At 39.9% G+C, this 15,573-nt stretch overlaps 2 protein-coding genes and 1 pseudogene across 2 annotated transcripts; 1 reads left to right on the forward strand and 2 right to left on the reverse strand.

The window, feature by feature from the left end:
- Positions 1-25: 25 nt before the first annotated feature.
- LOC131771420 (holocytochrome c-type synthase) lies at positions 26-5,314 on the reverse strand. The gene is made up of 5 exons (XM_059087209.2): positions 5,184-5,314; positions 3,425-3,672; positions 2,680-2,954; positions 1,607-1,690; positions 26-580 (listed from the first exon to the last, which is right to left on the reverse strand). The coding sequence occupies exons 2-5, from the start codon at positions 3,668-3,670 to the stop codon at positions 352-354; spliced, it is 834 nt and encodes a 277-aa protein (XP_058943192.2). The 5' UTR covers positions 3,671-3,672; positions 5,184-5,314; the 3' UTR covers positions 26-351.
- Positions 5,315-6,470: 1,156 nt separating this feature from the next.
- LOC131771398 (sodium leak channel NALCN-like) lies at positions 6,471-12,417 on the reverse strand. The gene has a single exon (XM_059087182.2). The coding sequence runs from the start codon at positions 12,311-12,313 to the stop codon at positions 7,049-7,051; it is 5,265 nt and encodes a 1,754-aa protein (XP_058943165.2). The 5' UTR covers positions 12,314-12,417; the 3' UTR covers positions 6,471-7,048.
- Positions 12,418-12,501: 84 nt separating this feature from the next.
- On the forward strand, positions 12,502-15,102 carry LOC131771399 (S-adenosylmethionine synthase pseudogene; annotated as a pseudogene).
- Positions 15,103-15,573: the final 471 nt, after the last annotated feature.

The following is a 15,573-nucleotide window of genomic DNA, read 5'->3' on the forward strand; positions in this document are numbered from 1 at the left end:
ACTTTATTCAACTACCAGTTCATAGACATGTATATGTACAATAAATTATGAAACGATCAAGTAAAATTCAAAATGAATACGAACTCTGGCGGTGGAACAAAAAATTTGTCCACTCCTTGTGTCAAAAGAGTATAGAGTAGTAGAGTGTATAACTCACTAGTCATTCGCTAATTTTGAATTACTTCACAGCATTCAGTTAAATATACAGCTCCAAATAAAGATCAGTGTCCTTCCTTTGAGCTCAGCTTTTGTAAAAATATCTGTAATTCCTCTGAACAATTCCGTTTCTCTCCATGTTTCCCTCCGCACAACATGCACCAAGCCTTCTAATCCCTTAAAATTGTTCTTCATTTATTCGTCATTTCCACTTCTAAAATAGAGTGTCCATCGTAGTACTGCGATCCTCGCACGGTCTAAAACCGCTTGGAAAGAATCCATAGCTGGTCGGACATCAAGAGCGACAAACTCTCCACTCTTGTAAGCCTCTTCGTCACCTACATCGTAGTAATCGATAATATATCGGACTTCCCGGCCGCAGCGATCGACAACCCAGTCGTGACGATCAAATGGAAGCTCGTAACTGGGGAACATAGGTTAAAATTTCAAATATTAGCGAATGCATTTGTGTATATTATATTTTCTGTTCATAAATATTATATATAATTCTTCTCTCTACGTATAGAGGGGGAGTGTGGCAAACTATTGTTGTCCTTAACACCATGGCTTTGTGTTGTTATTAACCCTTTAAATCCCAGAAGTGATTAACATGTAACTTCTCCCTATGCTATCCATACGTTATTCTGCAAACAGGTGATGAGAATATTCAAACTTATCAGGTTATAGTTGCTTTCTTGATCTAACACCAAATTCTCATGACTAATTTACAAGGAAATGTGTAGAAGCTTGAGGGAGTAATTAACAATCAGATCCTAGGAGTGATTGAGTTAAGGAGAAAAGGTTGAATTTTTTATTAAGGAACCATAGAAGAGTGACCTGGTTTTCTTCTTATATGAGGTTTCACCAAAATTCAAACAGGGGGGCACAAGAATGAAAACGGATCACTTTGTATACAGAAGACCAATTCACCAAATTAAAAAGGTTCTATCCTATATATTAGAAATGAAATTAAGTTTGCCATTGACATAAGTAACTTCAAGTAAACATGACTTTAAAGAAAAAAATGCAAAGCCAAAGATTTAATATAACACACACAATTTTTTTGGCAAGGAAGGAATTATTGTGTAATCAAGTTGTGTGATCGTCCAGGTGACAATAGTCTGGAGAAGGCCTGTTGTCAGTAATAGTGACTGACATTTGGACAACCTGAGGGGAAGTCATCATCAGAGTCAAGTCAGGAGTTGTTGTCAGTCAAATGTACTACATCCAGTTTGTGAAAACTGATTTGTCAGTTTAGCCATAATGTTATTGGCTGTAAGACTCAAGTGGTGTAAGTTCATCTTGATCACAACGGTTGTTGAAACCTCAGTCACTACTACCAGCAACAGTCCTTCTCAGGATTATACCCACCTGGGAAATCAGACTACATGATTACACATTACCCCCTGATTCAAACCATTTACAGGAAGGAACATGTATTTAATCCTACCCCAGCCAATTCCGCATTCTTGCTCTTGGAGAAAACTCTTTTGCCTTCCCTTTAAAACTAAGCAGCCTGGGTGTTCCACACTCACTGGAAAAAAAAAGTATTCATTACCATAAAAATAATAAATATTAATAAATGGGGAATAGCCAATATTTAAGTTTCCAGAGAAGTGATTAACCCTTTCTCTCCTTGGAGTGACTATTATCTAAATTCCCCTTACAATATCACCCCTGAATTTAAACATTAAGTCATGAGAATAAGGGAAATGATCCAAAACTCATGACACTCTTGATTATTAAACAAATTCTCCTTGTCAGTACCATAGGAAATGGGAAGAGGAAAATAAGGAGAATATGCATACCAATGCTAGTGTTTAAAGGTTTAACAGGCAACCTCCCCTTATTACATCAATTGTGTTGAAATCATGGTTATCTGAAAGTGACCAAATTAACTGTCATGTCTGCATCACAGTAGCAACACAAATTTAACCGTTTATACCTCACATCAGTACAGATTTTTTGTATTCTTTCTCCATAAATTTCCTTTAAAGAATTTTGGTAAAGAAATCAAGAGCTTCTTTAGCTGGCAAACATTTCCTTTATTAAAGAAAGAGGTTTTTTTTCATCTTGTTATAAAGTGAGGCAAAAAGGAAAAAGAAAAAACAAAGTCCCCATCAGGAGTTAAACCTCAGACCTTTGGATTCTGTGTCCTGATACTCCATCACTGAAAACTGTATGACAGACAGTAAGGAGAACTACTAGAAAGATCTTGGGAGTGAATTAGGATATTACTGCAATACAGTAGTAATATCCTAATGAGAAAGTAGAGGTTACTTATTCTTGGAGGTTAACCCTTTACATCCTAAGATCAATATGCATATTCTCTATACTGTTCTCTAAACATTTCCTGCAATGCCAACATTGAAAATTTGAGTAACAATCAAGAGCTTCTTTAGTGGATGATCAGCTCCTTTATTCTCCTGAACTCAATTTTTGATTCAGGGGTGATATGGTAAGGAGAAATTTGATGCCAATCACTCTTAGGGGCTAATGAGTTAAGTATAATTATCATCCTACTTTGCATGAAGCGCTTCCCATTTCAGTATTTCTTGCCATGCACTCTCGTTGTTAGCATTATGAATCTTGATAATGTTGGCCATATCATTTGCCTGTACTTCATCCTCCTGCCATTTCCAACCCTTGCGTAACATTGCATTCCAAAACATTTGCTGAGATGGGTACACCCAGTTCTCATCCTTGCCAGTGCCACCTCTAGGGATGGAAGACACCTGGCGATTTATTGGCAGAGGAAATGGCTGGCCTGGAGAGGGCTGTTGATTTGGTGGTGGCATCTACAACAAGAGCAAATAATCCTTTAAACTTTCATTCAGGGGTAATACTGTTGGGATAAATTAGATGGTCATCACTTATAGGGATTGAAGGGTTGAGTGACTGCCTAGCATTTCTAAAGCATAAACAGGAGTGCACACATGGGATATAATACTAGTGTCTCATTTCAGTGTAAATCAGGGTTTTAATTGAGAAATGTGGCCAGAGGATGTAAGTGTAAAGTATTTTAAGTGTAAAATATTTTCCTTACCTTGCAAAATAACATGGCTGCCAGAAATAAAATTTTGTTGACAGGAAAACAAGTTAAAGATAGAATGAAAAAAAAAAGGAGACAAACATGTTGTACTATAGTACAAAGTATTTTTATCCAAATGTTCATGCCACACTATAATTTGAGACCATAAACACTATGTAACAAAAACAAAAACAGGTTGCAGCACGATCACCAAATATAGGTCACCAAATTATTTACCATGTTACTTGGATCCAATGCATCTGAACTGTTATCAAGAGCAGCACTATCACAGCCAGCTCCTCCGCTGATAGGACACTGGCTAGCTTGTAGTTTTACACTGCCACCTTGATGGGCAGGACACTCACTGACTGATGGCACAGGTGTACTGTGTTGAACTGGACAACCAGCAGAAGGGGTCTGGGCGACAATGGCAACACCGGCACCCGAGTCTGCTGCAACTGGTGCTGATGAGGTACTACCCATTCCTATAATAAAAAGAAACCACTGACCCTTTATAAGAGCAGCTAAAAATATTTACCAAAGAGTAAAACATTCTTATAGGACACCTGCATACTGGAAAGTTGAAAGACTGAAATCATTAACTCTTTACATCCTAACATCAGTATGCAAACTCTCCATACTATGGTCTATACATTTCTTAAGGTGTTGACCAGGAGAATTTGTTTAGCAATCAAGCAATCAACTTCTTTAGTTGGTGACCATTTCCTCTATTCTTGTAGCCTAAATGTATGATTTGGGGATGATATTATAAGAAGAAATTAGGATATAAAATTAATTAGAGATCTTGTTCTTGTGTAAGTTTCAGTTGAATATAGGGGGAAAGTTTCCTAAGACATTTGCATCAAAGGAAGGGAGTAGTATTAAGTAAATAAACCCCTTTGGACAGCATGCATGTCAGCTGAAAATGTAAGCAGCTAAGAGATTATCCAAGAAGGAATATTTGGCCAGGAAGTAAAGCTTTGAGGACAAATGTGAAACTTTAGGGATCAAATAACTTTGTGTACTTTCCAGAGCAGTATTTGAGATAATCTTTTTAACATCACTGGCACATGACTCCACAGAACAAGCTCATTTTCTTCCATGTAAAAGTAACAGATATGAAAAAGCAAAAATCTTGGGCTAGCTTTTTTCCTGCTGGCTTTGTAACTCTTCAACAGATATAAACTGGGGGGCAAATATCAATGTAGATTGGGGTTATCATGTGATAACTGTCCCTTGATTTTGGACTGCACAACGTAAAGAAGACAATGGAGTGGCATGAAAATTAATAGGTGGGTTATAAAATAAGATAATTTGGTTTCATCAACTGAGTTGATAATATACAATGGCCACTGCAATGAGTTTCTGAAGCTGATGTTTCAAGCATAATCAGAGTGAATGAAAAATGGGTAATACTTGAAATTTCAACTTTAGAAACTCTCTACGTTGGTCAATTCACAGTATCAACTCAGTTGACAAAACCAAAATATCTTGAAAGTTTATCTAAGCAGAGGTTCAATACAATGTAAGGATGATTAACAACAATTAACGAAAAAGCCTAATAGTCGACAGTAACTTACGAGAGAAATCACATGATCAGAAATTTTATAAAAAGAAATTAAGATTTCTATTAATACAGAAAAAACAAAACCTCTCTTTAACTTTCGTTGAACCATACATTGTAATCACTTTCGATCTGACGGAAAGTTTTTAATAAATCACAGTAAAATTCACCAGTTTTCCGAGTATTTCTTATTGCAGTAGTCTAGATTTAATTTCCATGCTTTGGCTTTGGGTCACAAATCAGAAATAGAGGCTTTATTAAATGTTCAAATTTCCAGACACAATGCAAAACTGACAGATACAAACCTGTCGTGATATCGATATCGACAACGTGCAAGTAAGTTATGTCATTGCCTTTGGCTTAGACGGAGATCGCTTATCGCCGTGACAATAGTTTCTGTAACATAACTGAAGACAGAAGAAAATTTCTTACCTTTTTACAAGCGAAACACAGCCTAAACTGTTAGAAACAACTTCAGTGAAAAGTTCTTGGTAATTAATTGCGCTTGGTAATTATTGCGCACGGTCTTGTTCCCCAAACTTCTACCCAGTCTTTTCTGGTTGGTTGGAGGCGGAGGGAAAAAGATGGGGAGTGGAGAGGGGGAATGTACGGCGGCCCACGTGTCACATCGAAAACAAATTCATCAAATACAAATTGCTCGCATAAAAACCAACTTGTTCAACTGTCCAAAACCCAAAATCGGACTCTAGTATCCAAAATTCAAAATATGAATTTAGTGTCTCAAATAATTCATAATTGGACACTAGTGTCCGAAATCCAAAATCGGACTCTAGCGTCCAAATCCAGAATCGGACACTAGTGTTCAAAATCTGACATCATCGGAACCTTGTGTCCAAAATCCGAAAAAGGACGCTAGTGTCCGATTTCAAGTCAGGACGGGAGAGCCCGGCTCTCCCGCCCTAACTTGAAATCGACTTACAGCCCTTGGGTCTCCGAGGATGTACACCTCAGTCACATAACAATGCTCAAAATGGTCCCAACTAAACCAAATTGCTCCTAGAACCTCAACATCAGTCACTTCCACTGAGGAGACTCCCTTATTCCGTAAATTTAACATCCAAGGGTCACCAACTTTGTTCTCGACTGAAGTATCCTTTAACAATATTTGTGGAAACGTGGTGGCCTGGCAGTTGGTACCCAGGACTCCGGAACGAGTGGTCTGGATTCGGGTCCTGGACAAGTGTTATGTTCTTGGGAAAAACACTTCACTCCTAGTGTCTCTCTCCACCCAGGAATTAAATCGAGTACCGGCGAGCTATCAGAGAAGCCTGGCGAATATCCAAGGAAGAAGGTAGGGGTAGTAATTACTTACTAGGGATTGGAAAAGAAAGGAGAGGGAAAGTGTCTAAAGAGAAAAGCCAAACCTCTTGTCACTACATGCCACAGAAACAGGGAGAAGCTCCGACTGGGTGGCCAGCGGCTTCACCCTTTACACCCTAACACCAGTATGCACATTCTCCTTACTGTTCTCTATACATTTCCTAAGGTGTTAACAAGGAGAATTTGTATAACAATCAAGAGCTTCTTTAGCTGGTGATCATTTCCTTAATTCTTGTGATCTTAATGTTTAAATATGGGGAGATATTTTAGGGAGAAATTATACGCCAATCACTCTTAGGGGTAAAAGGGTTAATTAAATTCAAGAAAAAAAACACTTTTTCAAGCTATAAATTCACTTTGTAATATAGATTAAAAAGCCTGATTCATGCTTTTTTCATGATACGTTGAATTTACTGTTTAAACACCAAAAAAATAGACATTCGTTTCAAATTTTTGGTGTTTTGTCTAAACATTTAATTCAACGAAAAAGTTGCTTTTGTGATACTGTACACTTTTTTTTTAACGATACATCTGACAGGAAAGACGTTTGGCAAAATCTAACCAGAAAAACAATTTACACAAGTTTTTCTATATGTAATTACTTTCTGAGGTCTTCATATTCTGAGTTTCTTTTCACGGATAGCTTTGTAATGTCACCTAAGCTTATCTTGGCAACCTATAAGTTAAACACTGAAGTAAACTTAGGCTCGTCGTCTTAACGACAAAAATTTGACACACTGCCTGCTTTGTAAAGTGGTTTTGGATTCTTTTCTGTCTTTATAGACGGGAAAAGTCATTGTTTGAAATTTTACGAGACGTGACCTTACGGAACGGAGTCAAAAGTTCCTTAATGACATCAAAAGTTCGGCAAAAACATCTTGACGATCATAGACTTCATCTCAGGTCTTTCCATCCTTAACATGTGTCAGTTTCGTCGGCTTGGACGTTCAGATGCCCTACGGATTATTTTCCTGTGTATTCCACCAATCACGAACTTCTCCCGCGAACTCCTTCACCTCAGTCAAACTTTTCCTTCGCGACTTAGAATTAGCTAGAGATTCGGGTAAACTCTTTCTTCGTTTTGGTGACATCGAGACTTCTTCTGGAAACGTAACAGAATTCTTACGAGGTGTAGAAATGCTGCGCTCTGTTTTCATAACCGGAGGTGGGGCCGAAAGGAGAATCGCCGGTCCTTTTGAAGGGGATGACATTGAAATATCGTCATCTTCACTGCTTTCGTGATCACGAATCTCGCGTTCTGTGTCACGGTCTTCTCGATCTTGGTCTTCATTTGCTGAGTGTTCCAAGCTCTCTACGCTTGAAGCTCCAGGGCTTTTATCAAACTGGAAACCGCCAGCCAATGGGATTCCTCCTTGCTCCAAATGTCGAATCCATTCCCGCTCGACGCGCTTCTTACGAAGGTTGACGAACCAGTCACGAATTGTTTGTATGGCAACTTCTTCCTCGATTTGGTATTCTAATTCTTCTCGCTCGAGCAGCTCCTCGAGTTGCAAGCTGCGGCTGATGTCAACAGATCGATAGGCTAGCACTCCTAAGACATCATGGAATGAAACATCACAGCCATTGCGAAGCTTTTCAATCTCACAGCACATGTGCTTGAACAAGAGCGACCCTGTGTCCACCTCTAGACGGCCTTTGAGTAAGCGAAGAACAAGCTTAGCTTGTCGGACCGATAAAACGCCTTTACGACTCTTATCCACCAAGTTCCAAGTCAACTGGAAGTCCTTCAGATCTGTGTTGCTTATAAGAGAATCTTCATCGCTGGAGTAGAAAAGTGAAAAATTCTCAATGATAACAGCGATGAAAAGGTTCAGGAAGACAAATGTTACGAAAATGTAGAACGAAATGAAGTAAATATGCGCTGCTACACTGTTGCCGCAGTCGGTTTGCCAGAAATTCGGCGTATCAGGCGTTTCTGTGCAGTACGGTTTCGATATCATACAGTCATGCATGATCTTATTCCAGTCCTCTCCGGTGGTGATTCGAAACAACAGTATCATAGCATAGAAACTTGTCTTGAAGTTGGCATGGCGATTTAACGCCTCTCCGTATTTGACTGTGCCGAATAAGATCACACCAGCGAGCGAGTAGCATACCATAATGATGATAAGAACAGAGATGATGAAGAAACTCTTTACTAGCGACATGACAACGGTCAACATTAACATCTTGAGCGTGTCGTGTTTACCAGCAAGCGTCAAGAAACGGAACAGGATTATCACCATTCCAAACACGGTGGTGACTGTGTACGGTATACCACTCCCTTTAAGAGAAAAATTCAGAGTTACCCACAACACTCCAAGGCTCGTCAAAAACAGGTCAAACCGGTTTCTCCGGCTTTGCCAGTATCCTTGAAATGTGAAGGCGATAATCTTGAGAACCATGTCTACAACGAAGAATATCGAACACGCCGCTGCAGTGCTGGTCAAGCCGTCTCGCAGGCGCAGGTTGTCTTCAGTGGTCCACTGAGCAATCGTAACAGTCAAGCAGATAACAACCACCAAAATGACTTCGATACCTTTGTATATTTTTGACTGTGTGGCGTCGAATAACACGGCACGAATCCCCTCCTTTCTCGGTCTTGGTGCAATATGAAGAGGTTGTGCGAGTCGCAAGCGCTTCTTCAAGTCTTGCCAGCGACGTTGATCAACAGTGAGAAGCGCGATGCCTTTGTTCTCGTTAAAATTCATAACAATTACTCCAACAAACAAAGTTAGTCCGATCATACTTCCAATGAGTACGTAAATGTGGACATACAGACTATACTCAGGAGATACCACTGCTTGGATCACATCTCGCACTTCCAGCCAACCTTCTAAGGAAAGAACTTCAAACAAAGCCAGAAATGCGTGGATGACGTTATCAAAGTCAAAATTTCTGGGTTTTTTCCATACACGAGGAACAAGGATTGTAGACGTCCCTGAAAGGTCGCGTAGTTCGCGAGGTGGGGCGATCTCTATTTCGAAGGTTCCAATGCACTCCTCTCGGGTATTTTTCGTGCGATCGTTGCAGCTTCCAAATCTGAAAGCGAATACTTGAACACCATAGCTGGCAAAGATGAACATGAGCAGCAACTGTAGTGCGCTGACTTTAAGTACTTCTTTATAGCCACCCACCAGCTCGAGAATCACCTTTTGCATCTTAGGCACCAATGTGACAATGCGCAGTGGACGAAGGCACCTTAACACCATCAACACTTGAGCCCCTGAGCGGGCAGGTATCGGATGTGGTTGCCAGGAAACATAGGCAAGTGCCACGAGGTACGTAGTGACGTCAAGGACACCCCCAAAGTTCTGAATAACGGCATTAGGCGTGAAGATCAAACCGTTCGCAAGGATTCGAACACCCAGTTCCAAACTCATGGCAACCACGAAAATGTATTCGACGACTTCTGTTGAAGAATTCATAAAGGTTCGCTGGGTTGGAGTCTCGAGCATCATAGCGATGCAAGAGATAAGCGTAACAATGATCATTATCCACTCCAGGTACGTCTGTGACGCGAGACACTTTTGAAGCCGTGCCATCGTGACAATGTTATTGCGTGACGCCCGCTCCGTATAACCAGGAGGAATTGAGTAACGCGCGTTCACTAAGCTCTGAAGAAATATCCGAAACCATGAGTCACGCTGCAGTGAGAAGAGAGGCTGGTCAAAGTAGGGATGATTCTCGCGAAGCTTGTCAATTTGAGCTTTCTTTTTCCGCTGAACCTCTTCACGTCTGACCCGAACCCACTGGATGTCGAAATCTCGCCCGATATTGGTGTCATCCTGATTCAACTGGGCGTGGAGACCTGTAGCTTGGCTAGCCATTCTCATGACCTGAGGATTACCTTGAGCTGGTTTCGGAGACGGAGGCGGGCGGCTCCGGAATCGCCTCGACGCAGATCGGAAGACTGACGTCGGCTGCTGTTTGTTGTTGTTGCTGCCTTGAATTGCAGCGCTCCTCGGGGAAACTTCGGTAGGTGAAAGTAGCGCATACGTTCTTCGGCGATTGGAATCGTTGATCAACGCAGTAATACTCGACTGCTTGCGGACAAACTTCGAAAGCTTATCCACCTCAGATACTGTCGAGTTTAAAAGCTTTATAGGAATTGCAGTCCGCCGCCTTCTTAGCTGCGAAGTCTCCCCGAGCTGCTTTCGTGGATCAACAGCCAGTGCTGTTTCCACGCTAGAGCTGTCTATAAACTTCTTCATGAAACTGTCACGAATCTTAGGCGTGGAAAAATCCGCGGACATTTTAATCCTACTCATTTTGACAAGACGCGGGTCATCCCGGAAACGCTCGAAGACCCGAAGACGCAGTGGAAGTTCCTCGGTGGATTCTCGGCTCTCTTGGCCCATTTTCTTCTGTTTCATGATCTTCACCTCTTCGTCAAGTTCCAAGTTGTCCAGGATGACTGCAACAAATACGCTCATAATGATAAGCGACGAGAAAAGATGACATGCCAAGATGATTATCGCAACTAGAATCTTGGCAAAGGTGTTGGTAGTGGCATTTATAAGTCCATCTAAAACTTCGACCCATCCTTCCTGAGTAATAATCTGAAACATGGACTGGACTGACAGCATAAAGGTCCCGAATTTCTTGGGATCCAAAGTCAGAAAGAACTGCATACTGATCACGGCGGAAACCATGACGAAAAACAGCGTAAATACAATGGCCGCTCCGAGCTTTTTTCCCGTACCAAAGATTTTTTCACAGAACTCTTGCAAACTCGGTATTGCCCCAACAAGTCGTATTATCCTCATAACATTAAAGAAAGCTAAGAAAGCAGCTTTCTCGGAGATCAAAAGTGGCAAAGCAAAAACAGTACTACCAACAGCTAATATAAACTCTGTCAATTGCATTTTACGAAGAAGGAAAGGCCGAAAACCCATACATGAGATCTTAAGAAGAACTTCCAAGTCGAAAAGTATGGTAAACCCGAACTGTGGGTATCTTCTCCAGGGAAACTTCAAAGCGGCTTGTACGATAGCATCAACCACAACAAAGAAGATCATTGTGTATTTGAAGTAAATAGAGTTAACTAATTGTCTAACAGGCAGTGGTGCGTGTCCCTTATGTGCTTCATGATCTAACGATACTAAATGCCAACCAGTTCCTCCCTCCTTGATGACCTGAGAAGCTAGTCGAGCCGAAGTACGCTTCGAAGATTTCCGACTATACATATACAGGCTCCGAATATCGGCAAAGGTTTCCGAGACGACAGCAATGAAGACGTTTTTCACGAGCCAGGCAATGAAGAAAATAAGCAACACAAAATAAACATAAACTAATGGACGAGATCGAAAGTCCGTCATTCTGTACATAACAAGAACCCAGCCTTCTTGAGTGGAACTTTCGTACACGGTTAAAATGCTGCGAAGAAAATCGCCGAAGTAGTCTTTGTCCTTTTTATTAAAATCGACAAAGACACAACTGAAATTTCTAGGACAAAAATAGCCTCTTTCACCAGTGTCATTATTGCATCGATGGTCTGTGAGTAAAACATCATTGTATGTAACATTATTCAAATCAGCACCGTTTTTCACGCAATAATAATTCTTTCGTCCAAATAATTGAACGCCGATGATTGAAGCGAATGCCATGAAGTATAACAAAAATAAAGTGACAGCCCAGATCTGTCGCTTGCATCGGCGAGCAACTGTCTTTGGCAGGCTTATTGTGATGAGAACATTGAAGAATCGAACAATAATAAGAGCTCTTGGGGCTCTTGGAATAGAAAATGCAATGTAATCTGCCGGATCGGGAGAATGGCCTGAAATTTCAATTACTTGAAACAAGATCGATAGTATTATGAGGAAAACCATACTAGCGTTAAATATGCACTGCGGTTTCTTGAAGTAGGCCTTCTGTTTTTTCCATAGACCCCACATGTTTATCTGAGCGATCATCTCGGTAATAAATACAACTGCAACCACAATATCCAATACAAGAGTGATGTATTGAAGTGAACCGGATTCTTTAAACGTCTCCGGCGAATTCATTGCTGTAGAAGTCAGGCTGACTACGGCACACACTTGAACAAGACGCTGAAACCAGCGAGTTTTTACCCACCAAGTTCGAGATAGCTCGTCCTCATTCTCTTCATCATCTGTTCCTACAGATTCTGCATAAAGTGCTTGGCGAAGAGGCCATAAAGTTTGCGACGATGAATGTTGATCGGACTCGATTACAACAGACTGTCCTCTTGCTTCCATTTTGAAACGGAAATGAGATACAGTTTGTTTATAAGGCAAATATTTCCGACCATCAAGACGGAATATCCCGAATTACTACGGAGTTCTCCGATTGGATCAGAGATGGATATTATTATGGTTTCAGGTTTGAAATCAATGCTTTCGTTTCAGATTAAATATCTCTCATTATCAGCTCATTATTTTAACCCAAAATATCGTTTTTAAGAGTGAAACGTACACGAAACAAATTTCAGCGACAAAGTATTGATTTTCTGTTGTTGCATTGCGATTGCGTTGGTTTACACGACAGGGTTGCACCACACGCAAGTTTGCTTACTCACGCAATTTTTTTTTAAGCTTTTCTCCTTCCGAGTTTGTGTATTTCTACGTAATACTCAGTCACGAGAGGATAACATCTTTTCAAAATGTGGAGTTCTAAAGCAAAGCTAGCTCGAATCATTCCAACAAAGTCTGCTTCAGTTGCAAGATTTTGTTTAAATCGCTCTTTCTTGACTAGTGCAAGCGATCGCAGCAAGTTTCTCTTCACTTCAGAGTCAGTTTGCCCGGGACATGCAGATAAAATGTGTGATCAGATTTCTGATGCGATTTTAGATGCTCATTTGGAACAAGATCCGAGGGCGAAAGTCGCTTGCGAAACTGCTTCAAAAACTGGCATGATTATGGCTTTTGGCGAGATTTCATCTGGAGCGAAGGTTGACTATCAAAGTGTTATCCGAAATACCATAAAGGAAATTGGATATGATGACTCTTCTAAAGGCTTCGATTACAAAACATGTAGCGTTTTGCTTTCCATCGAAGAGCAAGTTGGGGAAATCGCAAGAGTTGTGCACATGGATAAGAAGGATTTGGACATAGGCGCTGGAGATCAGGGCTTGATGTTCGGATATGCAACGAATGAAACCGAGGAACTTATGCCTTTAACAACTGTTCTATCACACAAACTGGTGCAAAGACTAGTAGAGTGTCGCAGAGACGGAACTTTGCCTTGGCTCAGACCTGATGGTAAGACACAGGTCACTGTGGAATACAGTATGAAAGATGGTGCTTGCATGCCTCAAAGAGTGCACACTGTTTTGATTTCAAGTCAACATGCACATGGAATGTCTGCAGAAGAAATCCGGCATTATTTGAAGGAGATAATTGTCCAAAGTGTAATCCCAGAAAAATACCTTGATGAGCAAACAGTCTATCATCTGTTACCTGCAGGGCAGTTTCTCTTCGGTGGTCCAATGGCTGATGGTGGCCTGACAGGGCGCAAAATTATTGTTGACACTTATGGGGGGTGGGGAGCTCATGGGGGTGGGGCATTTTCAGGTAAAGATGCAACAAAGGTGGACAGGTCAGGAAGTTATGCCTGTAGGTGGATTGCAAAGTCATTGGTTGCAGCAAAGCTTTGTAAGCGTGTATTAGTACAAGTATCTTACTCAATTGGTATTCCAGAGCCTTTGTCAGTGTCTGTTTTTAGCTATGGAAGTAGTGAAATGTCAGATGATGAGCTTTTGCGAATCATCCAAAAGAATTTTGATCTAAGGCCAGGTGCAATCATTAGGGATCTAGACCTGCGCAAACCCACTTTCAAGGCAACAAGTGTTTATGGTCATTTTAAGCCAGGTTTCACTTGGGAAATTCCAAAGAAATTAGAGTTTTGAACTAGACCTTGAAAAAAAAAATAGCAAAATGTGAAGAAAAGATGATGATAGTCATAAGCAAATTTGCAAACCATTGGTTTGGGTCAATATAGTTTTATCCATTCACAAGACATATTTTTACCAGCATTATGTGATTATTGTTAATAATAGCAGATCATAATCTTCTTCTGAGAGGATGAAAAATAATTAGTGTAGTGTTAAGAACACAATGTTTCCCTCAACCCTTTAACTCCCAGGATCTAATAGTTAATTCTCCCCTCTAGTTGCTACACATTTATTATTAGATTAGTTATGAGAATTTGGTGTTAGATCAAGATGACGGTGTCTACCTGATAAGTCTTAGTATTCTCTTTACCTTTTTGCTGGAAGATGTATCAATATTATGGGGAGAAGTTACATGTTAATCACTTCTGGGAGTTAAATGGTTAACCCTTTCACTCCCACAAGTGACTAAGACAGAATTTCTCCTTACAATATCAATACAATATCAAGCAGGCAGGTGATGAGAATAGAGAAGAATATTAATTATGGGATTGTTAGTTGATCCAATGCCAAATTCTCTGAACTAACATCATCAGAATTGTATGGCAGATAGTAAGGAGAATTACCAATTAGATCTTGGGAGTGAAAGGGTTAAACACTCCATAGTTGAAGGAGGTGCATGGGAGATGAAATGGTTCTGTGGAAAGCATCCATACCCAATTAAAAGGAAATATTCTCTATTTTATCATAAATTACAATTTGTATCAGTTCAGTTTATCACAATTTTTTTTCACAAGAATGTGTAGCACTATTCCTTAAGTTAGTCTTTCTTTTGTTTTTGTTCGATTTTCTTTCATATGTAACCTTTCCCCTTACTCAGGGAATTTATCTCTTTATCTCTCATCTATGAAAATATACATCTTGTAATTACATGGTTTCTGAATTTTTACTGTGATATTAACTTACTGTGAGCATTTGAAATGAAGTCAAACCACGCACAAAGTGCGCTCACTTAATATGGAAAAATGTATTTATAATAGTCCAAGAGTCTTAAAATTTTTTTAAATTCTTTACTGTAGTTCCATGACCAAATCGCAGATGTCTTAGAGATGTTATTTCAAAGATGTCCTTATTGAAATAAAATATTTTAAGTACCCATTGAATGTTAAGGGATTTTAGTGCAATTAATTTTGTAACATCAAGGAGGGTAGACCAGGTCACCCTAAATCTAATGTATGCATCATTATTCTTTAAGAGAATTGTAAATTGCTTGAGATTTGTATGGTATAAATGCGTTCAATAATTACTGGCTGTTCTGGTACCATAGTTGTGAATTTGGCTATTTGTTACAAAAAGATTGAGAAGCAATGGAGGCAATAAGTTATTTCTATGATAAAACATGAATTTGGCAATTTCAAATGTATTGACTTGGAAAATATCTAAAATTTCTAGTTTGGAGAATACTAGGGGCAGGCTATAAACTTTGCTGACCTAGTGGAAAATTGACCTTGTTTTGAAAGATGGGATCATCAGAGTGGTCTTAGTGAATACTCAATGCTTGATTGGTATTTTAGAGCTGAAACTGTTCAGAACTATTGGAAAATGGTTTTTTTCCATGAAAAGATTGTG

The sequence above is a fragment of the Pocillopora verrucosa genome, chromosome 12 (genome assembly GCF_036669915.1).
Source record: "Pocillopora verrucosa isolate sample1 chromosome 12, ASM3666991v2, whole genome shotgun sequence".
In the NCBI taxonomy this organism is placed as follows: Eukaryota; Metazoa; Cnidaria; class Anthozoa; order Scleractinia; family Pocilloporidae; genus Pocillopora; species Pocillopora verrucosa.

Excerpts from the sequence above, each read along its gene's own strand:
- LOC131771420 (XM_059087209.2), bottom strand. The coding sequence starts at position 3,670 with ATGGGTAGTACCTCATCAGCACCAGTTGCAGCAGACTCGGGTGCCGGT. Across the intron at positions 2,955-3,424 it reads CATTGGATCCAAGTAACATG|ATGCCACCACCAAATCAACA; the intron begins GTAAATAATTTG and ends CTCTTGTTGTAG. Across the intron at positions 581-1,606 it reads AGAATGCGGAATTGGCTGGG|TTACGAGCTTCCATTTGATC; the intron begins GTAGGATTAAAT and ends TATGTTCCCCAG.
- LOC131771398 (XM_059087182.2), bottom strand. The coding sequence starts at position 12,313 with ATGGAAGCAAGAGGACAGTCTGTTGTAATCGAGTCCGATCAACATTCA.